General features: G+C 46.8%; 1 protein-coding gene across 2 annotated transcripts in view; it reads right to left on the bottom strand.

Moving 5' to 3' along the window:
- MMD (monocyte to macrophage differentiation associated) overlaps nucleotides 1–14,914 on the bottom strand; it is a 372,596-nt gene that overhangs the window by 28,630 nt on the left and 329,052 nt on the right. Inside the window, exon 1 of one of the 2 annotated variants that reach the window (XM_069872695.1) lies at nucleotides 9,173–9,326. The exons of the other annotated variant lie outside the window; for it this stretch is intronic. Within the exon in view, the coding sequence (XP_069728796.1) occupies nucleotides 9,173–9,213 (41 nt within the window). The 5' untranslated portion in view covers nucleotides 9,214–9,326. Of the gene's footprint in view, nucleotides 1–9,172; nucleotides 9,327–14,914 lie in introns of those variants that run through there. 2 annotated transcript variants of the gene reach the window in all.

Here is a 14,914-nt window from a genome sequence, read left to right as displayed (position 1 = left end):
GGAAAGCCCTGAAATCAGCATCTCCTGACCTTGTTCTGTTCTGACCGTCATTTCCATTTAGTGTGTTTTTTCCCATTTTGTTTGTATGATCGCGCTGTCAGTTTAGACACAGCTCCTGGAAGCCTCGCTGAGATGTATACACGTTGCAAACGTGTATGAGTGTGTTTATATATATATAACCCATGGTTTGCCATCTAGATTTGACTACAAAAGTGATAGAGAGGGGTGCAAAGACTAGGGGGTTTATACCAGGTGAAGATCTGGTCTATATGTTGCAACTTACCTCATGAAAAGTAAACATGGCCTTGCATCACAAACCATCGGCTGGAGCCAAGAAATAGCTCAGCTGGAGAAGTCACAGAATAAGGAAAGCACAAGCCTGTTCAGGTAAGAGAGCTCTGTATCTAAAAACGTGTCCCAACATATTCCCAAGAGGAGACTCGGTATTTTTGAAGCTGATATTTTTTCTCACAACTCCCCAATCCTCCGAGCTCATTAAAATAAAGACACTCTAATTTCCAGATGGGGCCAAAAGGGAAATGTCAAGGAAGGACTTCTTTGCAATGTCAATTCTCAAATTCCAGTGAGAACAACAGCGGGGTTTTCATTAAGCCACTGTCAAACACTAACTTGCTGCACTGTCAAAAGAAAGGAGGACTGCTATTACCTTATATGCAAAAGGTATTGAAAAAAAACCCAGAAGATTCATAGCTTGTGTACAAGTCTGCCTTCCATGATGGACAGACAGGTCATCATACAAGTCTGCTAGAAATGAGATCTCTGGTTGGCAAAAACAAGGGTCTTGTTACCAGCAGCTGGCCCCGTACCAGGAGCATTACACATCCCCTCTGTTTAAGGGTTCTATCCATAGGACCTCAGTTCTGAAGGTACAAAACAACTCAGAGAATAAGGTGCTTTGCCAGATACTAAAGTCTTCAAGAGAAGCAAATAAGCTATTTTTTTATATTGCACACAACCTTAAATACTGCAAGAAAGCCCTGTGAACCCAGTCAAATCTGCTAAACAGGACACTCACAGTCTCTTGGGGAGACTCCAGCTTTAACTCCAGAGTTTGCCACTTTGTAGTTGATGTTTCAAGGACAGATGTCAGAGGAAGACAGTTTGATCAGTCAAATTATTTCAGTTCAAATTGGAATAAATATTTCATTCATCCCATCTCTGCTTGAAAAATGCTGTCTGCCTACTAGCAAGCATACTGACTGATGACTAAGAAAAAACGTTGCTCGAGGCCCTCAAAAGGAAAACAGAGTGAAGTGCTTTGTCTCACAGGTGCCCACTCCAGTGACGTGGGTTTGGGGTGCTCATAACTGCAACTGCCTTTGCTCCTCAGGAAGGCTTTCCTCAAATCCATGGGTTGGTCTGAGGACCAAGACACTGTCTTTTAACAATTAATTAGCTTGCACAATTAGAGGTCGTGTTGTTGCAAAAGAGCAACAAAAGGAGTGTGAAAACCAACTGCCAGAGAGCTGCTGGACCTGAAACCAGAGGTGGGTGACAGAAACCCTCAGGAACCCCATCCAGCAGCCAGGTCGTGTCTCAACGTGTCTGAAGCACAGCAGCCAAACACTAATCCTGACTGTACCCTTGCAAATTTGGACCTTCTCTCCTCATTGCACTTGCACTCATGTCACCCCTGGGTATTTCCACTGAAATCCCATTGCATTACCTCAACTAACCTCCCGCCAGTGGGGAAAGGGAGAGCAGCGGGCAGCCTGCCGGTTTCAGGGCCACATAGGTTCACTCCCGAGTCCCAGGAAAGCAGAATCTGGAAGTTCCAAACCCCTGCAAGTCCCAGAACTGGAGCATGGAAAGACACAAAGTATGCACGGTGGGCTGTACCTGTATCTTAGAATGCACATTTTGGAAACATGATGCTTAGGACAGTAGTTGCTGTATGTAGTGACTGTCAAATCATCTGCCCTGTCCCATGAGCTTCTGGAGAAGAGAAAGAGGGTGATACGAGGCGAGGTGAAGAATGAGAATCAAGCTGGGGTGACTTCTGATTAAGTTCAAGATACTGTAAAACAGGGTTAAACTAGAAGCACCTGCAATCTTTGTACAACAACCTGCAATTATGTGCACAAAGACAAATATCTCTGTGTGGAGGTGTATGCATGCATTATACACTAATATGGGTCTAACAACCAAAGAAGCTGATATAGTTGCTTTTCTTTCTGCTTTACCTTTTATTAGGAGATATGCATCATGATCGTTTCAAGTTTTCAAATCCATGGCAAAACATTAAAGCATTTTCTGACTTCACCACATGCCCTTGCAGGAGCCTGCGCCACGCCAGCAGCCAGGGCTGTACCTACAAACCTATTTCTCTCTCTGAAGTGTGGCAGCTTGCCCTGCCCCAGTCATCTCGGGCACTTGCTGTCCCCACTTCAGGTTAAAGTCACGATCAAGCACACAGAGTTTTAAGCCCAAAGTGCCACTTTGAACTCGGAGCTTATTGGAGCCCTTGTTGCCTTCTGGCAGATTATTCTGTGAGTTCAAGACAGTCGTGATCTGGCTGACAGCAGTTTATCCGTTAAGACAGCAAAGCTGGTGCCCTGTAGGAGCAGAGCTAATCTGATGGAGTAGCATTTAAATAAGAGCTGTAAAATGCCCCTGACCCAAGAGGATGCTTTCCAGCCGTGCGCTGAACAGGATGTGGTGACAGAAAGCTGCCCCACGCTTGCAGCATCGTTACACGCTGCTTGGCCTAGAGCCGCGCTGCTGGGGCACACGTCCCACCTGGCCCTGCTCAGGACGTGCATTGCTGCAATCTCAGTGGGGTCCCCGTGCTCATCCTGAGGAGCCTGGCCTCTGCACACATGCATGTAGCTGCTGAGACCCAGCTCTTGCTCCACTCATCTGCACAGGATGGGGAGTACCTGGAGCTCCAAGGGTGCCCCCTCTGCATTGCAGACATACACCTGCTTGAAAAACAAATAATGGCAAAAAGCTGGACCTGCTCCAGTCCAGGCTAGAGCAAGACTTTGCTAAGTGGAGAAACAGAGAGAGGTGCTTCACCTTTGCGTGATGAGGGCACAGCCTGGCCTCAAGCCATTTTCCTTCATCCCTTTCATCCAGTAAGAGTGCCTTGACTTGTGCTCTAAAAAAATGGAAATGACCTGGCTTCTCGGCTCTGTTATTCCAAGTCAACCTGTGCATTCGCCAGCAGAGAGAGCACAGAAAAACCACGGTCACAACCCACCTCCTCCCAGGCAGCTGTTAAACACAACGGGAAGCGGTGCCCTGCCGCGAGACCCTGCTGTGAAGCTCTGCCCTGCCGTGACCTTTGGGGAAAGCATTTACAGGCACCTTTCAGCCCTCCCAGTGGCCAAACCTTTCTTTGCCCTCTTGCCACAAACACCACTGTCCACTCGGATGCTCTGCGTCAGGATACTCTCTTCCGCCGCTCACCAACAGAGCAAATAAGCAGCAAAATGAAACCACAAATTCACCTTAAGCGGATAAAGTGGGCAAAGCATTTTCCATTTGCAAAAGGGGAAGAGCAGTGAGTCCATCTGCAAAATCATTAACGGGCCCACAACAGTATCTCCTGTCCTCCTGACGGCAGTTAACTGCCACCCTGAGAAGCAGACGGGTTTTTGTAATGCTGAGAACACAAAATCACAAGAGGAGGAAACCTTTGGGATCTGCCCCATTGCAAAGCTGGCAAGACAAAGTTTGTTGGAGGGAGAGAGAGTCCTTGTCCCTTCAGCTCTACAGGAGAGCAGCAAATGTCTCCCCAGGCCAAACAACCCTGCCCAGACAGTCGCAAAGCCACTGAGACCTGACAGCGATGAACCGTACCTTCTTCTCCAGCTATAGCATAAAGCTCCCAGTTGCCTAAGCAGTTCTCTAACCTCTACCACAATAAATTGGTAAAAACCTCCATCCTCCCAAGGAACTCATAAACACCAGCACGTTCCACATGTATGCGTCCCAGGGATGTAGTGTTAAGACATCACATTTATTTTTTCCATGCCAGAATGAGTTAAGGTAGGAGTCTCTGTCCTGGCTTTGAATTTCCTGGCTTTCCCCTGTCTGCGTCACGACATAATTCTTTCCAGCCAGCCTTTTCCTCAGATGTTCAGAGTTAGCATTGGGATCCCTGCCAGCTTGCCTTCCCAAAACAAACACAGAGCCTCCTGATGCCAAAGATTTGCCTTCTATTCAATACCCCAGGGACCAAACACTTGGCTGTGCAAGCACTGCCCCGATTTTCGAATCTTTAGATGTATAGAAGGAAAAATGCAGCTTTGTAGAGCCTTGTCTGCTCTAGAAAAGACTTGATGGCGTGTCCCTACAAGCTGTCTCTCTGCATTAACTGTAAATAGAGCTTCAATTAATTAAGGAGGTTATTTGCCACGTTAGTACACACCGTTTCAGCATGCATAATAAAGCTTATTGTCAAATCACATTTTCCTGGTGTAATCCTGCCTGCATTGGAGTTTTCAGTAATAATAAAAACACCCACCCGTTATTAAGCCACTCTGGTTTAATAACATAAAACTAATGCCCTGAAAAGTGATGCCATATTATTCCCATCTCAGTAAAACACTTTTCTTCTTCTTCTCTAGTGTCCTTGGGTTCACACCTTATCTGCCTTTGTAACCTGTGTGGTTTGCCTAGAGGGCTGGAAATTGCAGAGCTCCTGGTGGCTGAGGAGAAATGATTCAGTGGAAACATCGCCGCAAGGCCTGCAGAGAGCAAACCACATTCCTGTGCTGCTCTGAACCCACTGAGATTGAGACAGAGCCTTTCTCTCTGCTAAGGGACATGTCCTTCAGGAGCAGGGCAGGTGAAGCGTATGTCCTTTAGCAAGCCAAGGCTATTGCCATCTTCTCATTTTTGGAAGGAAAACAAGTGGGTTTCCTCTTTTTGAGGAATTAACTGTGACTTATGTAAAGTCTGTGCTTATTGTGCTCCTCGGAGTGGAAGAACATGTAGAGAACAGGAAAGAAATCACCTGCAATAAGCACTACCAATATGCTTCCATCAGGTACAGTGGTGGTGTCATTGGGGAGAGTAGGTGGGACAGAGGCTCTACCTGATGGAAATGGCACATGCAAACATTAAATAGTGTACTTGCTACTCACAGAGCTTTTCTTCAGTCCTCCTTTCTTATCCTTATTAGATTTGATTTATGAATGACCAGTTTCCAGCAATAAACTTGAGGCAACTCACAAGAATCCCTCAAAACTCCGCGGGCTCTGTGGTATCATTTGATGATGGCACACGTGGAAGGACGTGCCCAATTCCTGCCTCCCCTCCCCTCTCTTGGATTGGCCTGAATTTGTACATTTATTTTATTTAAAAGACATGATTGGGCTACAAAAAGCACGTGGAAAAAATATTACCTAATAGAACTATATGAAAGTATTGATGATTTAGGCAATACCACTAATACCGAGGTGGATACTAAGCCTGTATTCTTCTCTTGTGCTAACTAAAGTCAAGAGCAGTGAAGTTCAGCGTATTCTTAGGGTAATAAAGAGCTGCCCTGGGGGCTCAATAAACTTCAGTACTGAAGGAGTGCAAAATATGGGTGCTTCAACAGCGTGTCCAAGTCTCCTGTGTGCTCAGGAAGGGACAGATACATGATCAGAATAAGTCATAATTACAATATCTCTATAGAGCTGCCTGTGAAAGAATCTCGTGTGCCTTCACAGATACTAATTAAATCGACCCATTATCCCAGTTGCTTAAGAATTATTACTGCCATTAACAGATGGAGAAACTAGGGCATGGTTTCGTTGCCCACACAGAGCATCTGCTTAAGATCTGGGAAAAGTGACCCATCTGCAGCCTGGGTAGAGCGATCAGATGCTGGATTCGGATGCTTTATGACAAGTGCCTGCCTCCAAAAGCCATAACGGGACTGTCACATTAGAGTGGAAATGCCTTTTTGAAAGGTTAACGTCAAACAGCGTTAGAGGGGGAAACTAAGCAGCAGCATCTCCAAGGAAACCAGCACACGAGAGGAGGAGGGAGCGAGGAGACAAACCTGGAGCTGGAAGAGAAGCCAGAGGTGGCAGCCATTCTAGTTTTCCCATTTTTTTATATTCCTGGTATGATTTTTCTTTTGTTAAATTAGATAGCTTTCTACTGTGAATGCCAGAGCAATTTATTTATAAACAAAGCTTTCTGTCACTCAGAACACCAATGAACACCAATATTGTTCTAGTACAGAAAAAACTAAGAAAGCCATTTTATTCCCACTAGGAAGGCAAAGTCCTGATGCACTTTAGTCTCTCGTTTTGAGGAAGGCGATTTTACCTACTCTTTTGAAATACTATCAGGATGAAAGTGTCATTTGCTGCTTTTACCTCCACGTTTCAGGGCAGAGTCCACCAACGCTGTCACAACTGATAACTTCCCTCACAAGTGAAGGCCATGCTCCTAGAAACCGCTCCGCTGCCTGCAGCCTCCGTGGGCTCTGCCGGTGCCACTGCAGCCCAGCTCCCTAACGCTCGAGCCAGAAAACTTCACCGCAACCAAAAATCGACATCTTTGAGTTTCAAGGAACAAAGAGTTTCTGGTTGGTGTACAGAAAAGGTTTGCTGTTAGAGAAAAGTAGGCAGAGGAGGATTTTGGCTGTCCAGAGGTAATTATTAACATAGCCTTGCAAGGCCCTCTCTCTGATTGTATTACTTACATAAACATGGTGGCAAGGATACACCAGACGTGTCAGGGGATCATTACATTGTTTGCACGACCTTCATCAAAAATCACAGAGCTTTTCTGCTGCCTTTGTGGCATTTTATATGACATCTCTCCATCAACAAAGAAAACAGCTGTGCTGCACTCTTTGTCATATTTTTGAGCTCTTTTTAGTCTCCCCAAGGTCTTCTTAGTGAAGATTTTTATTTCTGTTCCCTAAAACTAAGGATCCCTTATCACCAAGAAGGCTTCCCACACATTAGACGATATATCAACACGCAAAGCTTTTCAGAGCTTACAAGCTGAAGATAAGGCAGATAGGAGGGTCCAAGGGAAGATAACACTGTGCCACAGTGGCCACAACACATCAGCAGCTTAGTCACTGCCAAGTTTTGCCAAAGCAGCAACAACCTACAGTTAACTAACTGCTCTTTTTCCAGCACTAAATAGCTGAAACAAGACATTCAGCGTAATTACTTCTGTATGGTATGTGGCAGAGGATCACACCACCAGTGGATTTATGACCACTTTCATCACCTCAAGGGTGGTACTCGAGCCCCCAGCTCTCAGGAGCCTTCCTTCCAATCCTGGCTGCCCTCCAAAGCCAGGAGTATCTTTAACTTGTAGGCGCTGCAAAGGACTGTTTGAACCCAAAAACCTGTGTTCACCCTCAAGAATTTGGAAATAAAAGAAAAACCACTAACCATACTGGCTGCTTTTTAATTTTAATACAGGTAACTAAAAAGATCCTCCATGTCTTTAGATTCCTTTCCCAGTGCCAGAATGCTCTGCTGGCTGACGCATAAATCAGCACGCCTGGGGCTGCAGCACAGGCGGACAGTTACTACCTTGCTGGAGTACAAGCCATGCAACACAGCTGACAGCTTTGTTCAATTGTGGTTTGGATGCTCTGCAGTTTATTTCTGGAAGTATTTAAGATGCCTGTCCTGAAGGCATTAGGACCACTGCATCCAGTGAGTCATCCTTGACACCCGATTTAGACAGGTAATAAAGCTTACTTTCTGTAGGACTCTGCAGGTACTTTGCATTAAGATGATATAAACCAACATATGAACAGATATCTGCAATAGTGTGGCTCCAGTGCTATTTTTCCCTTAATAACCAGTCAAAAGCACCATGAACAGTAGCTCAAGGATTATCTAGGCAGACACAGTAACCTGGTGTTAAGCATCCCACCATCCAGGACACACCTTTCAGCTTTTTGCTCAGTCATGGACATATCTGGGTAGAACAAACCAATTTAAACCATTCATTCCCTGCAGCCAACTTAGTTTTAGAAAGTTGTTTTGGCCACCAGTGTCTCCGCCAGCACAGAAAGCATCAGGGACCCACCAGGCCAGTGTCTTCCCAGCTTTTCGGGTGGGTTTTGCAGCCCAGGCTGATGGGGACAGAGCAGGATCAGGGCCGGCTCTGCTCAGGAACATCTACAGATCATCTTACAAGATCAATATTGCTCTTGTCTTTGCCCCCTTGTGCTTCACCTGGAGGACAAAAAAGACCCATTTCCTTTCAGATGAGCAAGACATGGAAGATGCTTGTTAACCAAAAAGGCCTTTAGCTTATAGATTCAAATTACGGGTGGAATAACAGGATCTGATGCAGATAACATTAGATTTACTGGAAATGCAGTAACAGCCTTGCTATGGCCCAACTGGTATACAACACAGCTGAAGGAAGGCTTGAGGGCAAGAGGCAGGGTCAGAGAAATGGGGCGATACACCGAAAGCTCAGCCGTAGGTCACACTTGCTGCAGAGGGTCAGAAATTCCTGTTTCAGTGGGGCAAATGGCAGCAATGACTCACACATATTGCTTTACTGATAAATTTACCCTGCTTCATGCTTTCCTTTGGCATGAGATGTTGTACCCAGCTTTTCCAGGAAGCATATTGCATCCTGTCAGGGGATTTGTGAGGGGCAAGAGATGCTCTGCCCTGTAAGAGGAGAGATCGTGCTCTACCTACAGAAAACAAGTACAAAGAGAGGCTTGGCACTGCCCGCTGGCAGCTTACAGACAACACAGCAAGTATTAAATTCTGATGGGAGCAGCAGCTGGCTTCTGTCAGAAAGTCACTATTTCTATCCTTTTAAAATCCTTAGCATTTCTTTTCTCGCTGCAGAGAAAAACAACCTACCAAGGTCATTTGCATTCTGCTCACTGAGGAAGATGAGTTGAGGCTGCAGGGCAGCTCAGCTCAGCCCGCTGGGGTGGGATGCTTTGATTAACACTGTATTCCTGCAAAAATCGTGGTACCGACCACGACTTGAGATTAAACCAAGGCCCTTCTTCAGTCACTGAGTGGATAACAGCGTCACTGCTTCCGACTGCCAGTGGCAGCAGCAGCATAAATGGAAATTAGTCTCTTTAGGGATGGCAGGCAGGGCTGCAAGGCTGTATCAGTGCAGAACACAGCTGAACATAAAATGACCCTCTTGGCAACAGCACCATATCAAATAAATCAGTGTCTCAACTTACCTTGTGAACGCGTTATCCTTTTGCAAACGGAGCGTAAACATTGCAGACGAGGCAAGCTGATCAGCAGAAACCAGAGCTCCAAGGCAGGATCCCCTTACACAACAGTAGTCCTTTTCCCTGGCAGGTCGGAGGAGTTTTCGTAGGTAGAGACGAGCCCCTTTGCCCAGCGGGTGCCGGGGGAGCCCTGCTGCATCACCACCAGCCGGATGGGAGGCTGGGTGTTTGCAGGGACCTCAGGAGCATACTCCTTGCTGGGATCCTTCCCCCTGCAGTCATAGAGCACACAGGAGATCAGGAAAACCAGAAGCAAAATAACGTAACTAGATACCAGAATGATGAGATTTAAGGTAACAGGGTCAATCTCCAAATAAAACTCCATTTGGTCCCATGCTATTGAGTGCAAACCCAGAGAATGAAGTGTCATATGCACGAGTGAGCGACTACTAACTGATCAGAATAGACGTATTGGCTTTGCGGTAAAAATACATTAATCCTCAGGTCTCCTGTAGCAATAGATTTCCCCGAACTGGATGATTAAAGCAGCTCAGTTTAATAACTTAATCTCCTTCTTTTAATGCCACGTTGCCTACAGTGGCAGAAGCTAAATTTGAATGCTATATTGACAGGAAAACATCCCCTTTGCTCAGGGACTCTTTCCTTGACAGGCAGGTACCAAACTGGGTTTCTGCAAAAATGGCATTTTGCAGAACATCCCTTCTACAACCCCTTCTGGGTTTGGGCTTGTGGGCTGAAGAAAACTGAGCTGTGCAGTTAGTAAATGAATATAGAGATATGTTGGGGAGAAAGTCATTTGCAGCAAAACTTTTCTCAAAATCTAAGGTGCCAGATTCTGATCTCCACTAAGATCTTTTTGCCCTGCCCCAGTGCTACAGAAGGGCTCTTAAAGTGAATTAAAGACTGTTATTACTTTCACATCAGGATTACTGGGACACATCACACTATCACATCACCTGCTGCCCCAGCCAGTCCTTGCACAAACTCAGTTGCCTGTTTCCCGCTGGCTGCTCTGACCCCCCCAAGTCTCCTGCACACGAGAAGGTGCAACAGAACTGGAGCAGTTCTTGTAACCTGGGCTCCACCAATTTCTTTTTCCTGTGTAGACCCTCTGCTTGCTTAAAAAAGGTGAAGTTTGTGATGCGGCTGCCCCAAGCCTGGCTGCCCAGCCACAAACCTGCAAAAACGTTTTGCATCTTCCTGATTTATGTGTCTGAAGCTGATGCATGAATAGGGACATACATGTAGCTGCCACACAGCGCTTGCTTGTTTCCTTAGAAAACCACACTGGAGAAAACACCCCTCCTCCAAAACCAAAAGGTGTGCCAGCACATAAGGTACCAGGAAGGCAGATGAAAAGGGCAGGAGGTGATGTCGATGAGCACCACAGACCTGATGTCAGCACGCTTGTTGCTTTCATGCAAAACTCCAAGGTTTTGGTCAGCATTACAGCACCGGAGGGTTTTAGGAAGAGATTAGACTGTCCTAGCTCTTAGCACTGCTAGGGCTGTGGAAAAGGGCTTTGCGTGTCAGCGGCAATCTGATCCGGCACGTCTAAGCTGCGAGTAAGAAATATGTCATGGGGCCATCCTGCTGTCGCAGACTTTGACACATGCTGCTTGTTTTAAGCCCAACATCATCTGCGTCCCCCACTGTCTGCCATCCTGGCTCTTTAGCAGAGATGAAGCTCATATTGAGAAGCAATCCAAGGGGTGACATTGCGAGAGGCACGCTCCTTCCACGACCTCTCTGGGCAACCTGGGCCAGGGCCTCACCACCCTCATAGGAAAACATTTCTTCCTAAGATCTAATAGAAATGCTCCTCTTTCAGCTTCAAACAGTACCCTTTGTCCTATCACCGCACTCCCTAGGTCTTTTAAAGTAGTTCTCAAATGTCAACCTGGACTCTGAAAACTCAGAACTGTGCCTGCAAAAGAAAGCTTATGGAGATCTTCTCCCTTGCATTTCTTTAGTCCCAGCAAGTTTGCCAAGCCTGAATTTTCTCCTCTAAAGTCCTCCATGGCAATAGTCTGGTCTCAGGTTTCTGTCTGACATTGCAGCTGGGAGATACACGACATGAAGTGTTTAACTTAGATAGGCTTCGTGCCAGCCTTCAGGAGGACTTTTCAAATGGTAAAATCAGGGATGAGATTACTGCACCACCTTCTGTGTGGTTGCAGACATGGAGAAAGAAAAGCCTTGACATTTCTACATCTCCAGAGCTTCTCAAAACACTGCCTTAGAGTGAAAATAAGTTATACTTTCGAAACACCTCCTGAAGGCTGCACCCAGGACCTGGTTTGCAGGAAGGAGATCTCACATTACATACTTTGTTGTATTTCCAGGAGCCTCATCCTTGAGCCAGAGCTGCTCACAGCCACCTGGGCTGGAATCAGGGTGCTGAAAACTAAAGGTCTACAGGGGATTTGGCCTCAATTCTGTCACTTATTGCCTCCTCCCAGCCCATGTCCAGGACAAACCATTGATGTTCACTGTTTGATATCCCTGTGCTCAAAGATTGCCAGGATCTAACTTTTCTATGATGGAAAAAAAACAGATTTTGAAAAGAAAGTCTTGGAAAGAGGTTCTAGTGGGAGAGAGCTACAAGTGCTCTGTTTTGAGAGCAACTACAGCACAACCAGCAAAAGAATTGCAGACAGTGGCTGAAGAAAAATCAGGCTGGAGGAAACTACAGCTTCATCTCAAGTGCAGGAGTTAAATAATGTCCCTTCTGTGCTGGCTTTTTTTTTGACTGTAGCGGGTTAAAGCTGATGCCGTGAGCATTTTAACTAGATCCAAGAGACAGCTCAGAAGCATGACGCGTTGCACAATGCATCGAGATGGATGCACACAGCAGAGTATCTGAAAGGGCCCGGGCTCTGCTGGACTCAACCGCATCAATGCAAAAAGCAGTTTCCAGTCCTGGTGCTTCCCAGATGAAGCCTGAGCAGCTGAAGTGCCATCAGAGCCTCATGTGCTGCAAAAAGTGCTGCTCAACAGGCCTGGCGCAGCTGACCCGATTCCAGCCGGCTGCACCTTGGAGCAGCCACCCAGCCGTCACTGCCAGGCTTGATTGGCTTAACTGTGGTGTCATGGCTAAAAATAGTCCCTAGGAAATAAACCTCTTCAACCCTGGGGTAGCGGGAAAGGATGGAATACGGACAACAGCAACCCCAGCATATTTCAAACAGAATGGACTGAGATGGGGTATCAGAAAGGCCAGACCTACCTCCTGGATAACAAGTTGCCCTGCCTGGTCTCCGCACCTCAGGACCACGAAGGTGGATGCTTGCAGGCTGCAGCCTGAGCCCATCATCTTCCTCATAAGAGTCATATTAAACTGCAGAGATTTAAGGGCACTGGAGAGCAACTTGGCATGATCAGGAACTAAACTCTGGTTACTCCGAAACATACAGTTCAAATCTTAAATGCTCAAAGCAAATCCAATGAAAGCAGATTTGCTGTGCACATTGTGTGCAGATCCAGTGGCAGAAACACGGCCACTGAGCTCCTCCCTGGGGACACCTCGGGGTGCTACTAAATCCTGCTTAACCAGGGCTGGTAAAGGGAACACACACACGTGGGTTTAGCCTGTGGCTTTTAGGGTTTTTCCTTTCTCTAGCACAGGCTCTGTTGGGGTGCAAGAGGGCTCAGAGCTCCACATCACTCTGGGAATGGTAGTGGCCTGTCCTGCAAGGAGCTGCTCCACTCACTCTCCCCCACTCCTCCTCTTCCATAGGGCTGGAAATAATTTAATTATTTGAGGACATTGTTGGAAGGGGACTGGAAGTGCCCAGTGGCACTGAAAATAGTGAGGGGCAAGGGACAGACAGGAGCACAGCATCTCACGGGAGAACAACGTGGCAGCCCCATAAACCAAAATTCACAGCAACCAAAGCCGAGCACAGCAAGTTATGCAAGGCAATATCATGACAGGCTGAGAGAGTTGGGGTTGTTCAGCCTGGAGAAGAGAAGGCTCCGAGGAGGACTTATAGCGACCTTCCAGTACCTGAAGGGGCTACAAGAAAGCTGGGGAGGGGCTGTTCACAAAGGCTTGTGGTGACAGGATGAGGGGCAATGGGGATAAACTGGAGAGGGGCAGATTTACGCAAGACATAAGGAAGAATTTCTTCACTATGAGAGCAGTGAGACACTGGAACAGGTTGCCCAGAGCAACCTGTCTGTCCCATCCCTGGAGGGGTTCAAGGGCAGGTTGGATGGGGCTTGGAGCCCCTGATCCAGCGGAAGGTGTCCCTGCCCAGGGCAGAGGTAGAACTGGAGGATCTTTAAGATACTTTCCAACCTAAACTATCCTATGACTTTACGCCCCTGTTTTCCTGGCGGCCTCTTCCAGCTCATCCCCACGGCTGCCTGGTGCAGGCTGACCACACGTAGGTGCTGTTGCTTTCCTAATAAAAGCATCCGAAGCCCAGGGAGCTGCGGCAGAGTCCGAGCCCGGCAGGTGGCATCGCCGGGACCCCCGGCTCCCAGCAAATTCCTCCGGGCAGGAGACAGCACCGCTTATTGGGAGCGAGACTTCTCCTTTTACCAGCCCTTTCAGGCAGCGTGTCACTCCTTTGTCAGCATCTGACAAAAAAAAAGAAGTTTCCACTGTCCTTGTTGATGGTTTACACTGTGCTGGTTCTCAGGAAGCATTTGAACGCGGTGCTTAAACCATTTCCCAGCTTAGAGGTGCGTTTCTTACCTGTTCGATCTCTCGAGCACTGGAAAACAGCTACTAAAATGCTGCCTTCAAGAAAGGCGTACCAATTCTAAAAGAAAAATGAGAAAGTACAAAATAGTCACTATGATACAGAACTACTTTGTTATTTGTATTGCCATTCCCTCCTGGGACCCTAAACCCACAAATCCATCCGTCGGTGAAATATCTGGCTTGGAGACTATGAATAGTGCTACTGAGGTGAAAGAAACAGCTGGTGCTTGAGGTTAAACACACCCTGAACCATGCTGAAAAATAAGTCAGAAGCTCTAAAGAAAGACAGAAGCCTTACCATATCAAGCATCACTCATAACTACTCCTTACACATCTTCAACTCCTCTCCTGTGTACCCAGCAGGGCAACCTACTGACTTAAATCTAATTCCTTTATCTGCAAATCAACTTACTAGAACAGTCTCAGCTGGAGATGATTTGGTCCTCAGTAAAATAAAACCAGTTGCCATGAGGTGGCAGATGCTGATCAGCTATTTTTCTGGTTGCTTTTCCTTTGTCGCAGGGCTCCAGGTGAGGCGTGTCCCTCAAACCCACGGCCCAGCTGGGACACATCAAACAGAAACGGGGTGCTGGTGGTGCAGGAGCTCCTTGCTGGAGGGCTCTGCTGGCTCTGTTTGGTGCTGCAAGAAGAAAAACCCCAAAGGATCTGATTTGGGGGCTGTAACATTTGCTTGGGATGTGGATTTTGCAAGCAAAATATCAATTTCCCTATAGAGGAGTGTGCCAAAAGTCCAGGGTGATGTGTGATCTTCACGTGAGATGAATCTCTATACTTTTATCAGTTAAGTTGGGCTGATCTCAACAGAGTGTGGGAGCGTTTTAGTCAGTGCTACTCTGCACAGGGAGAACCTGTAGAGGATCAATACTTGAAGAAAGAGAACATCCTTACTTTTCATCTCCACGTAACTTTCCAATGAGAATTCAGCTACCTCAGACTGTGGCCAATCTAGTTTGATGTGCTGTGAAATGGTTACTCAGGCGACTTGTCCTCGG

This window comes from Phaenicophaeus curvirostris, chromosome 19 (assembly GCF_032191515.1).
Source record: "Phaenicophaeus curvirostris isolate KB17595 chromosome 19, BPBGC_Pcur_1.0, whole genome shotgun sequence".
Classification (NCBI taxonomy): Eukaryota; Metazoa; Chordata; class Aves; order Cuculiformes; family Cuculidae; genus Phaenicophaeus; species Phaenicophaeus curvirostris.
Note: the sequence above shows the minus strand (reverse complement) of the source record. Positions and strands in the feature narration are given on the sequence as shown.